This window comes from Callospermophilus lateralis, assembly GCF_048772815.1.
Source record: "Callospermophilus lateralis isolate mCalLat2 chromosome Y unlocalized genomic scaffold, mCalLat2.hap1 SUPER_Y_unloc_1, whole genome shotgun sequence".
Taxonomy (NCBI): Eukaryota; Metazoa; Chordata; class Mammalia; order Rodentia; family Sciuridae; genus Callospermophilus; species Callospermophilus lateralis.
In genome coordinates this window covers 295,799-316,855 of record NW_027510163.1, presented here as the reverse complement: position 1 = coordinate 316,855, position 21,057 = coordinate 295,799, and the positions used below count along the sequence as shown (strand labels likewise).

At 42.9% G+C, this 21,057-nt stretch overlaps 1 protein-coding gene across 3 annotated transcripts; it reads right to left on the bottom strand.

The window, feature by feature from the left end:
* Positions 1–686: 686 nt before the first annotated feature.
* LOC143639920 (uncharacterized) lies at positions 687–17,890 on the bottom strand. 3 transcript variants are annotated; one of them, XM_077107945.1, is made up of 4 exons: positions 17,774–17,890; positions 4,438–4,564; positions 4,196–4,256; positions 687–3,624 (listed from the first exon to the last, which is right to left on the bottom strand). In XM_077107945.1, the coding sequence occupies exons 1-4, from the start codon at positions 17,774–17,776 to the stop codon at positions 2,127–2,129; spliced, it is 1,689 nt and encodes a 562-aa protein (XP_076964060.1). In that variant the 5' UTR covers positions 17,777–17,890; the 3' UTR covers positions 687–2,126. The 3 variants fall into 3 exon arrangements, with proteins under 3 accessions (XP_076964060.1, XP_076964061.1, XP_076964062.1); XM_077107946.1 differs by lacking the exon at positions 17,774–17,890 and adding an exon at positions 7,023–7,079; XM_077107947.1 differs by lacking the exon at positions 4,438–4,564.
* Between the last annotated feature and the right edge of the window lie 3,167 nt (positions 17,891–21,057).

The window sequence follows — 21,057 nt, the reverse complement described above, 5'->3', positions numbered from 1 at the left end:
GCTCCCCAATGAAAGGCCACTTCAGAAAGTGCACTCTCTCTGTCAGTCTCTCGTGATTTTTTTCTTGCCCCTTTGGTGAGAGCCTGAGGCTGAGAGCTGGGGAAGCCATCATGAAGCTTATAAAAATGTCTGTGTGTCATTTTGTGTCACCCCAAGTTCACACGAGTGGCTTTAGTTCAGTTGCCTGCACTGAACGCGGGCACCAGCACAGCTCCCATTCCGTCCAACTGGAAGAGCTGAGCTCCAGATTCGCCCTGGTGCCTGTTGTGTATGAAGAAGAGACTGCAGCTCAGGGAGAGGAAGTGGACATGCGCTCTACCGTCTACATGCTTCGGTCTGTGTTCAGATACAAAACTCAGTGTCGTCTTTTGGAGGGCAGTCATAATTAAGAAAACTGTATTGTATCTGTTATTGGACAAACAGCAAAAAATTTACCAAACAGTTAATAAATTATTGAAAATGTGAAGGAGGCACACAGGCTCAATACCTACTCTGACGGCATCTCAAAGATCCCAATAGAATCAGAAAAAGCACCTGAGTGTGTGTTTCCATCATCAAAACCCATATTGTAATCCCATCATCACATGAGTTATGCTTGCTACTGTGGAAAATAGAAAAAAGATTTGCACACATTATTTTAATGTCATTTTTCTCATGTGTTATTTGCTTACACAAAGAAAGACAAATTGGAATAAAAAAATTATGTATTTGAGATTATAGAATTTAAACTTTTTTAGGGAGGAGACAATATCCAAATATATATATATTATAATTAGGGTGGATTTCATAGGACACACTATACCTTCACAGGACAAGAACCATGTTTGCAGGGTGACCCAGTTATAGGAACTGCAGAGAAGCTTGTGTTTAGAAGGTGAGCAGCACAGCCCCTGGGAGAAGACCCTGGCCTCATCAGCTACAGTTCTGCTGGTGGGGAGAGAACAGCAGGAACTAGTGATGGGGAGAAGACAAGGTCACTAATGCAGATTCAGGCACCCACGGAACTTCTGAGCCACCTAGGCTATGACTGTGGTGAACATGAGTGCTGAATGGGTCTGGGAAAACAGAACCCTGGCTTCCTGAGGTGCTGAGACTGGTGCAGAGTTCTCAGACATGCTCCTGCCAGGAATCTCCAGGAAGGGAGCCTCCTGCAGCAGCAATTGTGTTTGCTGGGTGTTGTGCTGGACTCTGTATTCCAAGATCGTTTGTGTGTGTGTGTGTGTGTGTGTGTGTGTGTGTGTGTGTGTGTTTGTGTGTGTAATGACATAGTCACCAGAAACAACTGGGGCAGGAACATTCAACTGATCTCTCAAAGTCAACACAAGGAAAGGTACAGGTTGAGGCAAAAACAATTCTGAACAAGTACTAACAAAGACAATTTCTTCTTGTTTTCCTTTAGCGTTTCATTCCATGTTGAATGCTCAATTTTTTCTTTCAAGGAATTTGAAGTAGCAGGTTTTCACAGAGAAATGAAACCAAACTTCAAATGACTTTATTTGCTTGAGATTGTTTCCACAAAACTAGAAAGGCCTACCTCTGCTGCTCTTGCTCATCTTCGTGTTTGTCCCTGCCCATCTGGGGAACTCAGAAATGACTGGCCTCATCTTCTTGGATCCCCAGCTCCTCACCCCATGTACACTCTCCTCAGCGCTCTCCCTTAGGGACCCGATGTCACTGTTCTCAAGGTGGCCCTCAACTTTCTCTCTGGCCAAAAAAAGCATCTCTGGACTGAACTTGGGTGAGCAAGTCTTCTTCTTTATGATCATGGCAAGTTCTGATGGCTTATTGCTGGCCTCCATAGCCTATGACTACTCTATTGCCATGTGTCACCCAACTGTTATTGCATACATATGAACAAACAAGTTTATGTTAAGATGATTCTGGGGTCCCAGCAAGTCACTGTCTCTAAATACAAAATAAAAAGAATTGGGAATGTGGCCCAGTGGTGAACGCCACCAGACTAAATCCCCAGTACAATATCTGTATATATATGAGCCTTTTCTTCTATTTGAAGGTGAGAAGGAATAGTGATTTACCACATTTCACACTCAAAGGATATTTCTCCAGTAAGCTTCCTACATGTTTACGAATGAGATAGTAACAACAGAAGACTAAGCCAGTTGCATTCATGAGTGCGATTTCTCTGCAGTGTGAGTTTGTTCATGTCTCCGAAGGTAAGTGGTTCTAGCAAAGGCTTTATCGCATTGTTGACATTCATAGGGCTTCTCTCCAGTATGTGTTCTTCCATGTCTGTGAAGGTGACTGGATCTAGCAAAGGCTTTTCCACATTGTTGACATTCATAGGGCTTCTCTCCAGTATGTGTTCTTCCATGTCTGTGAAGGTGACTGGATCTAGCAAAGGCTTTGCCACACTGCTTACACTCATAGGGCTTCTCTCCAGTATGTGTTCTTCTATGTATGTGAAGCTCACTAGATGTAGCAAAAGCTTTTCTACACTGCTTGCACTCATATGGCTTTTCTCCAGTATGAAACCGTTCATGTACCTGAACGGAAGAGAATGTAGCAAAGGCTTTTCCACATTGTTGACATTCATAGGGCTTCTCTCCAGTATGTGTCCTTCCATGAATCTGAAGGTTACTGGACCTAGCAAAGGCTTTGCCACACTGCTTACATTCATAGGGCTTCTCTCCAGTATGTGTTCTCCCATGTATGTGAAGCTCAGTGGATGTAGCAAAGGCTTTTCCACATTGTTGACATTCATAGAATTTCTCTCCAGTATGTGTTCTTTCATGGATCTGAAGGTGACAGGACCTAGCAAAGGCTTTGCCACACTGCTTACATTCGTAGGGCTTCTCTCCAGTATGTGTTCTTTTATGTACATGGAGCTGACAGGATGTAACAAAGGCTTTTCCACACTGTTTACATTCATAGGGCTTTTCTCCAGTATGAATTCGTTTATGTATCTGAACGTAAGAGGATGTAGAAAAGGCCTTTTCACATTGTTGACATTCATAAGGTTTCTCTCCAGTATGAGTTCGTTCATGTGACAGAAGGGCAGAGGGTTTAGCAAAAGCTTTGCCACACTGCTTACATTCATAGGGCTTCTCCCCAGCATGTGTTCTCTGATGTATTCTAAATAAACTGGGGTAAGCAAAGTCTTTCCCACATACCTTACATTTAAAACGTGCATTCCCCGTGTGTGTGATTATGTGACATTGAAGACTTGTGAGTGAAGTACAGGTCCGACCACCTTCTTTACATTCACAGAGTTTCTCTCCATAATGAGTTCTTTCATGTCTTCTAAATAAAGAGGAGAAATGAAAGGCTTTCCCACATACCTCACATTGAACAGGTTTACCTCCACTGTGTGTTCTCGTGTGTCTTTGGACATCTGTGGGAGAAGACGAGGCTTTGCCACATTGTTGATATTCAGAGGGTTGCCACCCAGTGTGAGTATCTTCATGCCTTTGAATGGTACTGAGACAGCTGAAGACTTTCCCACATACTCTATTTTCATAATGTCCATCTCCAGTTTGTGTTAACATTTGTGTGTGAATGCTTTTGGGAGTAACCACAGATTTCCTGTAATGTTTCAATTCACATGGCTTCTCTGCACATTCCTCATGCTTGTAGGGTTCATGTCCAAAGTGACATGTGACGTGCCTATGACAAAATGAAGGACATATAGTCTTTTGCACACATAACACAGTTACATGTATTTACTGTATTAAAACTTTTCTTTGTCCAGTTAAGAACTGGAATCTCATTGAAAGTTTCCCCACACTATCTTCTTGGCCTCTGAAGTTTACCCCATGGTTTCTTTGAAGAATGACCACCACATTATCAATGCTGGATTCATTCACATTGTTCTATTTATTTAAAGGTCATAAGTTTACATTACTATGAACAACAAGTAGAGTCTAGGTGTTCTGACTTGTTCAAATTGCCTGAAAATCAAGAGATTGAAAGGAAACAATCCTTTGCAACACAGCTTCCCTATGGCTATCATGCAAATAGTGATATTCATATATGCAATTTCATAGTACTTTTTGCATGTCAAGAACTTTGAAAAGACTGAATATCTGTTACAGTTAAGTATATATTTCCTGTAAAAAAAAAAATCTTGTAAGAATAAATACATTTCAAATTGTGCATATTTCTCTGGTTGGTTTGTTTTAAATATTATATGACATTTTCAGATTCCCTCCAGGATTCCTCTTGTGAGAACAATTACCTTAGAATGCTCCCAGAATGTTCGATCTGATCTTCAATGGTCTTGTCTTCCCATTTGTTTCCTAAAATGCAAAACCAGAATGATCTTTATAAATTTTTAGGAGCTAGAAATGCTTTTCCAAATCCTAGGTGCCATTTATGCTGCAATAATTCAACAACTGATTCTCTTTTCACCTTCTAAATAATTGACCAAAATAAACACAGGTTCTCTATCTGGTTAATTAAATTAATTTAATTAATTACCTATAGAAGCAAGGTTTCTGAGGACTTCCTGCATCACATCTCTGTAAAGGTTCTTCTGGGAAGCATCCAGCAAAGCCCACTCCTCCTGGTTGAAGTTCACAGCCACATCCTCAAAGGTCACTGAGATCTAAAATATCCCACAAATGTATAGTGGAGGCCAAGAAAGATTGACAGCATGAGAAATCTACACACAACATGCATGATGTTCACATGATTCTCTGGCCTCCTAATTCATTCCACGAATTGGTCCATCAAATCCTTACTGCACTTGATTGTTCATGGCCATTCTAGCAGTAGAATTGGGCCACTCAAAAGGCAAACAGTAGAATGTTGTACACCCTTCCTTTGGTGTGTTCATAGGAAGTAAGAAAGCCTTCCAGGTCACTCCTAAATTCTTTGTTGATTTTAACTATTACAGGTTCTAACATCGTCCTGTGCAGTAGAGAGCTTATATTAACACTCCCAATATTACTTAAACTTAGAAAAGAAAGCTGACTGAGTAGGAAATTGCTGGAATCACAAAACAGCATTTCTGACCGATTCTGCCAATCACAGTGGCTCACTGGGCCTCCACAGTTAATGTCAACAACATGGAAATTACTGATCTCCCGTTTCCTTCTGAAAGTTTATTGTTCCCTCCTTAAATAAATGCCTAGAATTAGGCCCCACCTGCAACCTCTGGGCATGGGTCACTAAGGATCTTCGTCATAGACAATATTTAGACAACATTTCACACAGTTGGTCACAATGTGTTCACTGGGGATTGAGCTAAATTTGGATGATTATAACAAGAACAAATAGATGTTTGCAGGTGATTTACTCCAGAAGAAAATTAAGCCAACTAGTAATCAAACACAATGATTAACACCTTTCTTTATTTTATTTTAATATAATGCTGAGAACCAAACTCAGTGCCTCACAAATGCTAGGCAAGCAATCTACCAGAGAGCCACAACCCCAGCCCCAAGCACCATGATTAATAAACATGACAATTTGACAATTTCTGGTGGTTAATGTCAAAGCAGAATGGAGTGTGTGGCAAGATGGCATGTGTCTCAGAAATAACTCAATGTGCCCAAGATGTCACCTTGTCAAAACAACAGCCTTACAAAGCTATATAAGTCTGAAAAACAGCCTTTGTAAGAGACAGCAGAAAGTACTTTTCCAAACCTCATGTCAACAATGAATATCCAATAATTTTCAAATTCTTCTGAAAAGCAGATGTCTCACTCAGATGATGTACAACTATGAGACACACACCAATGTTCTGCTCAAGGACATTTTGATCAAGAATGGGCCACATGGGCAATGGTTGTCTGTTGTGAAAGAGATTCCTTGTGCCTGTAACACAGCTGGTGCAAAGAGACCTCAGGCACAAGCACTTCCAGGGTGTGGTAAAGCAGCAGGTTTGCAGCCCAGAATCCTGAAGCATCCCACGCTGACTGTGAGTGAAACAGGCCACTCCACGTATGTCTCTAAGCAGGCTATGATCTCTGCACAGTGTGGAACAGCCAAAGAGCTCACCTGCTAGACAGTGCCCCTGCCACTGCCACAGCACCAACTCAAGGACTTTAGATATATGACATTCTGAGCAGCCCAGTATCAGCAGAGGTTAATAAGAGTCCAAGAGAAAGCCTTGAGTGAGCTGGCCTCCATTACATGGAAATATTATGAGTGAGAGAAGGTGCCTAAAGACAGATCACAATAATGGTGGAGGCAACCTGGAATCTACATGGCAAAAGGTGCTCCATCCCTCTATTCTGCGGACAAAAGTCCATGTATTACACATTGAAATGTGAAAGACTAAAACACTTTTCAGAAAGTTAAAGGAAACATGGTTTTATTTATTTATTTATGGTGGGGCAGATTAAAAACATAGCAGAAATCAAATCCAATCCAGGGGATAAAAATCACGCAGCCACATCCCCCTCACATTTTTTTTTTTTTTTTTTGTGGATCAAACCCAGGGCCTTGTGCATGCAAGGCAAGCACCCTACCAACTGAGCTATATCCCCAGCCCTCACATTTGATGTTTTAAGACAGAGTTTTGTCTGTTGCTCACAGTCTCATGAGGTGCTGAGGCTAGCTTTTCAACTTGTGATCCTCCAGTCCCAGCCTCCCCAGTTGCTGGGAATAAAGCTTGCACCACTGCCCCCAGGGAAAATTAACTTTTATACAAGAATAAGCTAAACATTCCTATAAAAATGAAAGGCAGAAAAAAATAAAATAAATAAATAAAGTTAAAATTTAAAAATCCACCAAGACATCAACATGACACAACAGAGAGCCTGGAACCCCCACAGTACTACCACAAAATAGACCAGAACAGAGCCCAGAAAGAGACTCTCACAAATATAGTCAACTGACCTTGGAAGAAGTAATATCATTTACATCCAAGGTGATGATGACTCCAGAGACAGGGAGTGTTCCATACACATGCCCCGCAGAGAAAAGTGGAAACACGAGTAGAACCCTTAGAACAACAACATCACGGTACATGAAAGCCCCAAGAGGTTCTCCACAGCGCCATGAAGCAGTCTTGGAGAACAGTGAAGAGCAGCAAGCATGGTGTGACCTTCACTCACCCTTCAGAAAGCCCCTCTCTGGTGCAGGACAGGGGCCTGGCCACCCACTGTGAGATCCTGGTCACTGGCTACAGATTGCACACAGCAGATCTTTTCTAAGTTTTCTGCAATTTTCTATTAAAGTCATCACAGAACTATCTTAATGTCTAAAAAAAAGAAAGAAAGAAAGAAAAAAGAAAGAAAGAAAAGGCTGTCACTCTTTTAAGTCAGAAGTAGTCACTGAAAAGTGAGCCACATTTTTTTTTCTTAAGGAATTAAGTAAACACCCAGCCTGCATATAGGAAGAGGAGCAAATTATTGTTTACCCACTCAACCATGACCTAAAACCTAGGAAAGAAAGCAGAGGATAATTTCTTTTAGAAATCATGTTGTGAGGGCTGGGGTTGTGGCTCAGTGGTGGAGTGCTTGCCTAGCATGTGTGAGGCACTGGGTTTGATCCTCAGAACCACATAAAAAACAAAAAAAGAAATCATGTTGTTTATGTACCCAGGTTCAGCAGGATGAGGCAGGAGGATTGCAAGTTCAATGCCAGCCTCAGAAACTCAGTGAGGAGCTAAGCAACTGAGCAAATCCCTGTCTCAAAATTTAAAACAAAAATTAAAAACATGGGGGCTGGGGTTATGGCTCAGTGTTTAAGAATCCCTGGGTTCACCCCAGGGCATTCTCTCCCCAAATAAAACCACCCAGGTGTACTGAAGCAGTCAGGAAGCCCACACAGACCAGGAGAAACCCTTTCAGAGAGGACCAAACCTGCATGCTCAGCACTGGTGTCTCTGCAGGCTGGGGTGGGCAGAGTGCAGGAGCAGCAGAGTCTGAAGCAGTACCTGTCTGTGTTAAAGCAGAGGCCCCAGCACAGTCCCTGGAGGAGCCAGAGCACTGAGCTCTTGCTGTTTCCACTGCTCCTTCCTTGCTTCTGGTGAAGCAGCAAATGAGGGCAAGGACACCGAGATCTGGCAGCAACAGTTTAGTAGTGGCAGCAGAGCCCAGAGGAACAACTCCGAAAGCCTGAGCCTGAGCACATCAGGGCCTTTACTTTGGACACAAGAAAGACTTGGGAACACTGAGGCAAGGGAGTTGGTGCAATCTATTGCCATCTATTTGCTATGCCTTACAGGGACACATGCTTGTCCACCGCCCAGAGACTCAGCTGTTAGAGGCCAGGGCCTTTGGCTGCACTCAACCTAAAGAGGGGGTGCTCTGTCCCTGCTACTCTGTGGGCTGCTTCTGCTGCTTGGTTCTCTCCTTACAGGGACCTGTCTGCTGCCAGCCTGCAGGGTGAAAGGCCAGAGAGCAGAGCTGCTGGGTGATAGCCTGCAAATCCACAGCCTGGCAGCTCCCAAATGGCTGAAGCTTCCCTTCTGTCGCACCACACTGGCACTCAGGGGAGTCTAGAAATGGACTGAACACAAGCCAATTCACCACACAAACCACAGACAAGGCAGTTTCTAAGCAAATACATGAAGCCTTCAAGAAACAGAAAGAGCACCGTAGGAGAAAGGGGAGGACACATTTCCATTCACTTTTCAACCACAAAATGTACAAATAATACTGAATAACAGGAAGCCATGGCTCAGCAAAGGAAAATACATGATTTGAGATTGACCAACCCTGAGCAAGATCAGACTTCAGAATCCCTAGGTTAAATTTTCTTCCTTCATTTCTTTCTTCTTTCCGTTTTTTTTCCTTCTTTTCATTTCCTTTTATATACCAGAAATGGAACACAGAGGTGCTTAACCACTAAGCCACATCCCCACCCTTTTAAATTTTATTTATTTATTTTTGTTTTGAGATAGGATCTAATTTATTCAGGGCATCTCTAACATATTCTGAGGCTGTCTTTGTAATTGGAATCCTTCTGCCCATAACATGGGATTACAGGCCTGTGCTGTTTCTAGACTAAACTGTAAAATAACACTCTTAAATTTTAATATGCATGCAACTGAAACAAAGTGAAAAATACAATGAAGAATGCACACTCACACTGGAGACATCAGCCTAACTCTGTGGGATCAGAAAGGCAGACAGGAGGACTCCACTGGCCTTCAGTCAAAGGGGAAGCACACAGAGTTCTCAGGGTCACAGCAACACTCCCAGGACAAAGCACATCCTGAGCCATAAACCACACCTCTACAAGTGTGCAACCCCCCCCAAAATCCCATGTATGCTCAAAGAACATGGAGGGTAAAGCAGAAATCAGATAAGAAGCATCCAGAAAGCCTTCAGACAATGGGAGGTGATGCACAGGGCTCTAAACAGATCAAGAGAAAGAGGTGACTCAAAGAAAAGGTGACCATTTTAAAGGAAATAAAATGTAAAAGTCCACCATAGGAAATGTGTAGAAAACAGCACAGGGGATGCTTCATTGGTACCCAAGTCATCGAAAGCACATTTCAGAAAAGAAGAGCTAAAGCAATCATTGAAACTTCCACTTCAGGAGACCAGAGAAAGAAGAGCAAGGTAAACCTAAATCAAGCACAGGATAGTAACAGAGTGGCTGTTGATGAAACCACAATGAGGAAATCCGCAGTCTGCAAAATCAAGCTCTTCATGAACATCAGCATCACTGATAAACTGACATAAGGCGAAGAATAAGGAGGACAGGGATTGGGCTTGTGGCTCAGTGCAAGAGTGCTTGCTTAGCATATGGGAGGAACTGGGTTCAATCATCACCACCATGCAAACAAAATGAATAAAATAAAGGAATAAAATATACAATAACTTTAAAGCAAAGAGCAACAGAACTGATAAACTAAGAGAATTAAAAGTATCACCATGACAAATGCATTGAGATTAAAGATTTTCATGAATGTGTGCTTGAAACAATTTAGACAACTTAGAGACATTGGACCATTTCTCTGAGAGAGACAATCTCCTACAACTTACACACAAGGGGAAATACACAACACAGATGAGCCCATGGTTACTGAAAAAAAAAGACTCAATAACTAATTACTACCCAAAAAGGCAAGGCAAGGCTCTGACATCTCAAACAGGCTTCCATGAGACACTTAAGAACTGTCACCAATTTTCTTTTTTTTTTCCTACAACACACAAGGCAAGTTAAACCTCCTAATTCTTTTGAGACTTAAGTTAACATATTATCAAAATTAAATAGATAAAGAAAAGTATTAAATAAAAAAGGATATTATGAATGACTCTCATGATCATCAATGCAAAATTCCTCATCAAACATTACCGAATTGAAGCCAAAAATAAAATTATATACCACAGCAAAGAGGGAATTATTACAACTCTGTGAGGCTGATTCAAAACTGAAAAATCAGTTAACATTATCCATCATAACACAAAACTACATAATAAATATCATGATTACATCAATAGTTAAAGAAAAAAGTTAAGAATAATGGAAAAACACACTCAAAAAGAGAAAAACATCAATGTCTTTATAGAGAGACAGCATGATCCTCTTCTCTATGTGGAATCATGAAGAATCATGAAAAGGAATGAGATGATATTAGTGTTGTCATGCTAAATAATAGGACAATTATCATATGATTGACATCAGCAAGCTGGGCATGGATGCAATGTACATGGTCTCTAACACTCAGGGGGCTGACCAGGATGGTTACCACTTTGAGTCCAGCCTGTGCAATTTAGCAAGTCTGTGTTTAAAATAATAATAATAATAATTATTATTATTATAATTATTATTAAAAGAATTGGGAATGTAGCTCGATGGTAGAGCAGCCCTGAGTTCAACACCCAGCACCAAAAACAAAAACAAACACCTCTTATACAGCACCAATAAGAGAAATACTCATATATAAATCTTATATAAGAATTTATAAAAAAAACCCTGCATACTTCTAATGAGAGTGTAAAACACAGGACAAATACATGCAGATATTTCATGTTCACAGATGAGAAGCCTCAGGGTCATTATTAATTCTTAGCAATTTCAGTTATGGATTCAATATGATCCCAATAAAAATTACTTTAAGTTATGTTTTCAGTAAAAGATCAAGAACAACCAACACAGTAATGAACACTAAATTCTCAGGATGGACACCACCTGAGGTTAGGAACTACTAGAAATCTACAATCATCAAGACTGTGGTGAGCTGGGGATGTGGCTCAAGAGGTAGCGCGCTCGCCTCCATGTGTGCGGCCCGGGTTTGATCCTCAGCACCACATACAAACAAAGATGTTGTGTCCGCCGAGAACTAAAAAATAAATATTAAAAAATTCTCTCTCTCTCTCTCTCTCTCTCTCTCTCTCTCTCTTTAAAAAAAAAAAAAAAGACTGTGGTATTTGGCACTGTATAAATATATTCCACTGATTTTTAAAAAGGAGCAAAGAAAAAAATCAATGGAAAATATACTCTCCTGGAAAAAGTTGCCAAAGCACCTGGACATTAACATGCAAAAAAAGAAAACATATTCACTTCACAAATGTCACAGAATCAGCTCCCATTGGAGGCTCAGACTCAAGGTAGGACACAGAGCTGGGTTGCAGCTCTAGCACAGCATCTGCCTGGCACTTAGGCCCTGGGTTCACTTGTCAGCACCAAAAAAATTGCCTATACATCATAGTACAAAATGCAAACTTAAGAACTTCACTAAAATGACACAGAAGTACTTACAGAGAAATCTGGGCTGGCATGACAGCTTCATATGCAACATCAGACACATGATCTGTGAGTGACAAACTTGTAAAACGAACTTGATCAATATGAAGTTTGTTTTTTTCAAAAGATGCACTTGAGAGAATGAGAAGACATGCTGGAGAATTGGACAAAATGTTGTCACGACACATAGTGACACTGGGTTGGTATTCAACATACAGGAAGAACACTCAGTAAGAAAGCAAGCAACTAAGTTGGAAGTGGGCAAAAAAACCTGGAAAGACACTAATCCAAGAAATAGAGACAGTTAACACAGGTGTGAGAAGATATTCACCAGCATTTAATTAGGAAACTTTAAATTAAACAATAAGGTGCCACCAGATACCCCCTGGAGTGGCCAAATGCCAAACATTGAAAGCACTGAAAGACAGAAAAAACATGAATCGGCAAGAACTCTTTCCTTGCTCATGTGAACAGAAAGGATAACAGCCTCTCTGGAAGACAGTCACGCTCTTACCAAATAAACATGGTGCACTCCAGAATTAAGTGACCACACTCCCAGGTGTCTACCCAAATGAGATAAAAATTATGTGCACAGAAAATCTCATAGCTGTGACTACAGCAGCCATATCCAGAGCTGCCCAAAGCTAGAAACAAGGAAGATGCACCTTTTAATACTGAATAGACACACTGTGGCTTAATCACACCAAAGAATGTCATGCAGTAAATGAGCTCTGCAGCCTGGAAAGATACACCACCCTTAAAGGCAGACTGGTAAGTGAGAGAAGCCAGTTTGAAATGGCCAAGTGCAGTAAGATTCCAAGTCAAGAACATTCTGGAAAAGACAACATTATAGATGCACTAGCAGAACTGATGGTGCCAGGGACTCAGGGAGCAGAGAGGGAGGGAGGAATGAGGAGGAGTGATGAACAGGTGAAACACAGGATTCCCAGAGCACTGAAACTCTTCTGTATGACATTATCTTGTAAACTACGTGACACACACAATCACATGACACAGACGAGGAACCCTAAGGTAAAGGATGAACTTTGGCTTATCATAATGTGTTCCCCCATCCACTCTCTTCATCAAATGTACAACACTGGTTCAGTAACTAACTAATATCCTACATCTGTGCAAGATGTTGAAAACAGTAGAATCAGTGTATGATTTATGAATGTATGGGAACATCAAAGTGAGTCCCACTAATCTATACACTTAATATGTGTTAATAACTATAATAAAATTTCTATAAATAAAAAAAAAAACAGTGGAGACTATAAATTGGAGATAGGGATGTTTGATACTATGTGTAATGAATGGCTCATTTGAATTGTCAACTTGATTGGATTAAGAGATACTGATACTAAGGGGCTTCTGGGTGTGTCTAGGAATGATTGGCATGTGAGATAGCCAACTGAGTTGGAGAACCTCCTTAAGCTAGGCATCCCCATCCAATAGGACGGTGTCTTGGGTGGAACAAAGGTTGGAAGAAGAAGAAAGCAGCAGCAGAGCAAGCTCCTTTCTTCTCTCTCTCTCTCTCTTTTTTTTTAAAGAGAGAGTGTGAGAGAGAGTAAAAGAGAGAGAGAGAATTTTAATATTTATTTTTTTAGTTTTTGGCAGACACAACATCTTTGTTTGTATGTGGTGCTGAGGATCGAACCGGGCCGCACGCATGCCAGGCGAGCGTGCTACCGCTTGAGCCACATCCCCAGCCCTCCTTTCTTCTCAATGGGTTCTTGATGGCTACTGCAATGGTCTGAGGATATCAGGCTCTGTCTTCTTCACTCTCCCAAAGTGGACTCTGCCAGTGATTCTCCAGGGACTTTCCAGAACCTTTGGTCTGGACTAGGGCAGCACCATTGATCCCTCTTGTTCTGAGGCTTCAGCCTCTTGGACTCTGCAGCTACTACTTCTCAAGCTCTTCAGCTGCAGACGGCCACTGTGGACATCCAGCTTCAGGTCAAGTAGGCCAATCTAATAAGTCCCCTTTTATAATTACACTTTCTGTTGATACTGTTCCTCTAGCGAACACTGACTAATAATTGATGTAAGCCTGAAATTGCTCTGGAAAACAAAGTTTATTTAATAAAAAAAGTGGATAAATATCTTCCCATCGAGTCTCACAAATATATACCCAAGAAAAAATATTACATACTGAAAACTTTTTTCATAATAATGCAAAAATAAAGGAAAGAGGAAGAGTCATAGTTTCAAATTTCAAAACTCGAGAGAAAAGCAAGGAAATAATGTTTAATACTGTGTCCATCTGGAGAGAAATGGGATGATAAGTCTTTAAAAAGCATTCCAAGTGCTGGTGTGGTGGTGTTGTTATGAGCGAGGCTGTATGGACAATGACCAAACAGACTCCATTTTACCCTGAAACTCCATATCATGTAAGAAATGCTTCTCCCATGGAAAAGCCCCTCCTCTGTACCCCCTAATAGTTACCTAGCATAACATACTTGGCAACACAAAATAGCAATTCTTATATAATGTGAAATTGTTCTCTTTGGTTTCCATTTTTCTTGGGCAATGTACCTTTGCTGTCATTCTGGTTACTGATGTGGTCAATTAGTTTCTCAGCTACCTTAGTCGTGGGGGGGGGGGTGGGGATAGAGTGGGGCGTGCCCATGAATCGTACACAAGCAAGATAGTATCCATAAGCCAATCATCTTATGCCTAATGTAACCACACTAGGAGGGTGCTCTAAATATGGCTATCATCAGGAAGGGTCTTTGTCCCTAGGGAAGGGGGTTTCTAAGAAGTTCCATGTCGAAGATCCTGGCTATCAGTTTCCTGGCCTGGCAGCCTGGCAATGCTAACCACAAAGCTAAGGATGTGGTTTCACTAACGGCTCACTACAGCAGAGCATCCCATCCTGCAGCCCTTCCTTTCAGGCCTGAACAAGTGGAGATTCTTCAAGCACTCTGAGCTGCTCATAGCTGCTAGCTGCTAGCTGTAAACGAAAAGTCATACCTTGTCAGAGATTGATTGTCTAGATGTTAATAACCATTGTCTAACTTGTACTGAATTAGGGTCATTTTGATCCACTTCCCTTCTGCTGGCTTGCTGCTCCGCCAACCTGGAAAGTCCTGTGGGAAATATCAATGTAGCCACTGCATTGTCTCGCTAAATGCCCAGTCCAGCTTCTGCACCTGCTTCCTTATAGTTGCATCAACCCAGATGGAGTTTTTACCTTTAAATATCTTAAAATGCTCAGGCTTGGAGCTGTTCCTTGCAGAGAAAGTTATGGGTCCTGCGGGGAGCCATCACCGGCTGGCCAGATAAGTAAAGACTCTTCAATTTGGACAGAACTTGGACTTTATATGTCTTCTGAGAGACCTGCCCCGCAAAAATGTGCACCTGCAATTTTAGCAACTAGGGAGGTTAAGGCATAAAAATGGCAACTTTGAGGCCAGTCTCAACAACTTAGCAAGACACTCAGACATTTAGTGAGACTGGTCTTCATCAAAAATAAAAACAAGGGACTGGGACTGTAGCCAAGAGGCAGAGCATTTTCTAGCATGTGTGAGGCACTGGGTATGATCCTCAGCACCACAGAAAAATAAACAAAATAAAGATATTCTGTCCATCTACAACTATACAAAATAAAAAAAAATAATAAAATAAAATAAAAAATGAAAATAAATAAATAAGAAGGGCTGAGGATATGCTCAGTGATTTATTCCCCAGCAAAACACCTGCCCACCTCCAAAATACTGTTCACAAAGTTGAAATTCTTTTTTGGAGGATAACTAACCATGAGCAAGTTCATGGCTTCAATCTCCAGTAATCAGTAAGTAAGCAAATAAATAAACAACAGTTCATAATATTAATTTTCTTGGTCTGGAGAGTAGCTTGGTAGTAGAGAATTTGCCAAGCATGCATGTGGCCCTCATTTCAATCCCCAGCAGTTCACACACAAAACAAAACAAACTAACTAACTAAAATACATGTAATGAGTGGTAAAAAAAAAATGATTATAATAAAAAAGATATACAATAAGAGGCATAAAATACAACAAAATCATTAGAAAGACAACACACTTTCTCACAAAGGAGACTGAATGTTCCCATGATCTACACTCTCTGAAAAAAACACTGAACATTTCAGTAAATTCTGTGAACTTTAGGGCATGGTTTCCTGTGTTTTTTGGGTGAACTTAAGAAAAACTACATCTAAAAATGGAAATAGTAGACTGTATCCAAGACCAGCCAAAAATTTGTACAGAACAGAGTGAGTAGAGAGCGCATTTATCTTACTTCCAGTTTCATAAGCTAAAAGGCCAACTTCCAAAGGGGTGGCCTTAGGAGGAGGCAGTTGGCAGTGAACAGGAATTAGGTGACACGGTGAAAGTGCTCATAAAGGGGATCAGCACTCTTATTTAGACACATATATCTCTCCTACCCAGAAAAACGGGTGTCATTTACTATTTCACTGATAAATTATTCAGTGGTTAAATGATCACAGTTGGGTATTTTAGGTATTACCAAAATTGTCCTTAAAATTTACAATGAAGATGGGTGCAATGGTGTACACCTGTAACCCCAGATGTGCAGGGGTCAGAGGCCCTAGGCAATGTGGTAAGACCCTGGCTTAAAACAAATAATCTGAAAGGGGCTGGGAATGTGGCTCAGTGGTTAAGCACCTCTGGATTGCATTCCTGATACCAAAAAACCACACAGTTAACAGGAACTTGTCAAGTCCAGACAACGACAGAAACAAACTGTCATCCCCTGTCAAATTCTCCACCTTGTAAAGGACAGAAACTAATGTTTTCAAGAAATAACATTCATAAATTTATCCACCACTATTTTTGTAGAAATCGGTTCATATTCTGCAGCAATAATGCAAAACAGAGTTTCTCTCTATTCTAAGTGGCATTTTGGAATCTAGGACCTGGATTTCAGACAAAATTGAATCTCACAAACTTTCTATACATACTCAGGGTGAACTTAAGAAAAACTACAGGGGCGCTTGGGATGTGGCTCAAGCGGTAGCGCGCTCGCCTGGCATGCGTGCGGCCTGGGTTCGATCCTCAGCACCACATACAAACAAAGATGTTGTGTCCGCCGAAAACTAAAATAAAATATTAAAAAATTTTCTCTCTCTCTCTCTCTCTCTCACTCTCACTCTCTTAAAAAAAAAAAAAGAAAAACTACAGGGGTAGCAAAATGTAAATTAAGTTTTTTTGTTGTTGTTGTCGTTGTTATGGTATCAGGGAATAAACCCAGAGTCATTTTATCACTGAGTCACTTTCCAGCCATTTTTATATTGCATTTTGAGACACAGTCTCCTCAAGTTGCATAAGGCCCAGCTAAGTTGCTAATGCTGTCCTGAAATTTGCAATCTTCCTGTCTCATCCTCTGGAGCTGCAAGGATCACAGGTGTGTACCACTGCACCTGACTGTAAATTAGGATTTTTAACAACGGAAATGCAACTAGACTTTTTTAATCCATTTCTTTTAAAAGTGGTATTCTTGCCAGGGACAGTGGGAAGGGGTCTTGGGAAGTTGAAGAAGGAGGATCACAAGGTGGAAGCCAGCTTCCACAACAACTGGGAGGACAGCTCAAAATTAAATAAAAGGGGAGGCTGGGGATGTGGCTGATAAAGCTCCCCGAGTTTGGATCCCCAATTAAAAAGAAAAGAAACATTCTCTCCAATATTTCACTAGATGAAAAGTGACAATTAGCAGACGGTGTCCATTTGTCCCGAGTGGGAAGAACGAACGTCTGGCCGAGCTGTGAGGTGGAGGGAAGGTGGGTTTTAGAAGGCAGGAGGCGCCTGCAATTTGGAGGACCAACAGCAGCCTCCGGAGGAGCTCCCCTGGGAGGAGGAAGGTGCATTGTGGCCCTGCTTCCTCCACGTTGGGAAGAGTGGGTCGGGCCACCAGTAGGGAGCAAAGGGGACACCAGGGACCCGAGCCACCCTTCTAAACCCAGGGAACCCGGGGACAGGACCCAGGGCCACCTGACAGCGGGGACTCTGCCACGCTCAGCAGCTCACCTCAAAAACCCCAAACCCAGCTCACCCCAGGGAACCAGGGGACAGGGCCCAGGGCCACCCGCCACCGGGGACTCCTCCACGCTCTGCAGCTCACCCGCGCACAGGGCCCCAAGGCAGGTGCTGACCGCGCACCTTCAGCCCTGGTCGCAAACTCACCATTTTTGTCTTCTGTGGTGACCCGGGGTCCTCTGAGGAACCTGCGGGCACCCGAGATCCCCGGGGACACAAGCAGAACAGAGTCCCAGGGTCCCTGGAGCAGAGAACTCGGGGCCTGGAGAAGGAGTAGCCCAGTAGCTGAGGAAGAAAAGCCCGCGAGATTGCGGAAGCCCGCCCTTCCCCTCCCTCTGCGCACTGATTGGACAGTTCCCCTAACGTCCCTGATGGATGGCCTCCAGGCCCGCCTCTGCATCGTGACTGACAGCTAACGTCATCCAATCACTGGCTGAAATTGGGTAGAGTGACAGATTCCTGGCCCCAGCCCTTTTCAGGTGGAGCTTCTGGTCTGTGCTGGGATCTAATCCAGGTGGGAAGCCTTGGTTTAGCCTCTGGTACAGAGGTGACATGTGACTTTTTATGTGTGCAACAGCCATAGAGTGCTTTCCGAGCATGGCGAGGCCCTGGGTTTAACCTCAACGCAAAAACAAAGCACAGCTACTTGGGGAGGCTAAGGCTGGAGGAGCCCAAGGTCAGTGAGACCCTCTCTTAAAATAAAAGGAAAAGGTGGGGTTGTAGCTCAGAGGTCCAGGTCAAGCCCCACTGGGTTTATTCCCCAGTACCTCAAAGAAAAAGAAAAAAAAACTATATTACATATATATATATATTTTTTCAGCTGATGCAACCTCAAGCAACTTAGAAAGACACAGTCTCCACATTTTTGAAACACTATTTAAAGATATCATATGTATGACCCATACATACTATCTACAAATGAGAACAAGTTGAAAACCATTTTAGTAATTCTCATCACCTCCTGGCCTCTGTTGCTTTGAGGAGGCAGCCTGAGCTATGAAAGGAAGCAGTTGGGGTTGGCTCTGATGCGCAGGGTTCCATCCCCAGCAGAGAGGGTGGGGGAGGAAGGAAGGCAGTCCTCTAGGGCAGCAATGTGCGGTGGAAGTAAAATGGGTGCCTCGTGCTTAGTGTGGATGTTCTACTTCGACTGTTAGGAAGTCTCATGCAGAGACCTGACTCTGGGGATCCCACAGGTCTGGTCAGGTGTTTGCCCCAATATCAAACAGAAAAGGTCATGATGCAAAGCAGGGAAGAAACTTTGACCAGTGCAGCTACACCAGGAAGACAAGGGAACCCTGTCTTTATGCTGACTTCAGGTGCTGACAAGGACTTTGAGGTTTTGTAGAAGGATAATCCTAGGCATGTAAAGAAAGGGAAAAGTGTATGTAGGATTTAGTATTATCTGTAGGACTTAGGCTTCAGGCATCTGTGGGCTCATGTCTGTGAGCTCATACTCACTTGCCCCATTGACACATGTCACTCTATTACACAGACTGACCTCATTTTGTCTCTCAGGAGGAAGTCCCCCTCCAGTGTACTCTTTCCATGTCAAAGTTTCAGATGCACCAATATTTTCTAGAAAAGCCACAAGCCCATCTGCATCCTGCCTAGGAAGCAATGGAAGCTGACCCAGCGATCTCAGCCTCCTGGGTTTCAACTGATAGTCAAACCAGAAAGAAATGGAAACCCTGCTCAGCTCTGCCCATAAACTCTTCATAAAAACTTGCCACTTGGGGCCAATACTACCTATCATAACTATCCCTCTCTTAGAAAGTGAATACAATTTTATTCTCTGCTCTCAAGTTGGGCTTTGGGAAGTCTTTCACATGCTGCTCACTCGCCCAAATTTATTGTACCTAACAATATTGCGCATGGACAAGGGAGGTTTGTCATATTCCCACAGGTGTGGAAAAGTGGGCACATATCTACTCAGGACTGAGAATTGAATTCTAAGTCCCCCATATAAGATTGAATTGAGGGCAGGGGCACCTTACCACTGAGCTACTTCCCCAGCCGCCCTTTTCATTGTGTTTCAAAAAAAGTGCGTGTGAGCATAACTGTAATGGGTCTGAGAAAATATCTCCAGATGGTGACTTCATCCTACTATTAACCATATGAAGAAACTGACAAATAAGAGGGTCATGCCAAGCACGGTGGTGTATGCCTGTAATCCCAGAGGCTCAGAAGACTGAGACAGGAGAATTGCTAGTTCAAAGCCCGCATCAGCAAAAATGAGGTGCTAAGAAGCTCAGTGAAATCCTGAGTGTAAACAAAATACAAAATAGGGCTGGGGATGTGGTGCAATGGCCAAGTGTCCCTTAGTTCAATCACCTTTTTCAAAAATAAATAAATAAATATATAAAAAATGAAATTCTTAATTATATCAGTAGTTTCCATCTAACTTCCAGAAAAGACATAGAATTTAGAAATTCCTAATGCAATAACTATTCCAGCCAGGTCTGTTCAGTTTGTAATTTTAGAGATATGACATGTCTAAGAATAGTATGCAAAGATGGAATGTAGAAGGGGACTTACAACTGTATGTGGAAGGATGGAGAGCTAGGTAGGGCATGCCTTAGTGTTGGCGGGCACCAGGAGTTGGGGCTGGGAGAGGGACGTCCCAAAGAGCCCACAAGAGTCTGTCTAGGGGGAGACAAGGCCTTAAAGTGGGGTGGTGCAAGGGGCGTGTCCCAGAGTGGGGTGAGACCTGGAGAAGTGGGTGGGACAGAGAAGTGCCTTAGTATTGGGCACCACGGAGCTGGCACCAGGTAGATAGATGGGCCCAGCAATGGACTGTGGCTTGACTTAGGCAGCAAAGGGGCGGCGCCGAGGCCCTAATGTTGGAAGAACAGAGAGTTGGGGGGTGGGGGGGGGAGGAGGGCCCTGCAGCCAGACAGCAGTGGCTTAGACTGTTCCTGGGGACTCACCAGCAACATCAGAGAGGGGGCACGCGGCATGCCTGGGGCGCTTAAGCAGGGCTCTGGTGGGGACAGAGTGGTTTTCAGGGAGTGAGTGGGCATGAAGGCTGTCTGCAGAGGGGACAAGACAGGAGTCTGGGGGGGGGGGGTTAGGGCCATGTTGGGTGAGGGGTAGGATTGTGTGGGTGAGAGGCAGGATTGTGTGTGTGACATTACTGAGTGTGACAGGCCATAGTTTAGGGAGGGGACTCAAGCCCATGGTTGGGGAGACACAGAGGGGTTCAATTTCATAGGGCAGACACGGGCTGTGTGTTTAAAAACTGTGCATGTGGGGGGTCATGGCCGTGTCAGGGTGGCCAGGGGACATGCCTTATAGAGATTGTGGGACTTGGCCATGGGGAAGGGTCCCGGCTCCGAATGGGAGGGGCAGAGCGGGTCTTAGTGGGGGGACACTCCAGCGCATTTGTGTCGACCTGGTGTGGGGGGACACAGGCCGTGAGGGGGCAGGGAGCG

Coding starts and splice junctions, on each gene's coding strand:
- LOC143639920 (XM_077107945.1), bottom strand. Junction 4,257..4,437: donor CAGAAACCTTGCTTCTATAG/GTAATTAATTAA, acceptor TTTGCATTTTAG/GAAACAAATGGGAAGACAAG. Junction 3,625..4,195: donor CATTCTGGGAGCATTCTAAG/GTAATTGTTCTC, acceptor ATTTTGTCATAG/GCACGTCACATGTCACTTTG.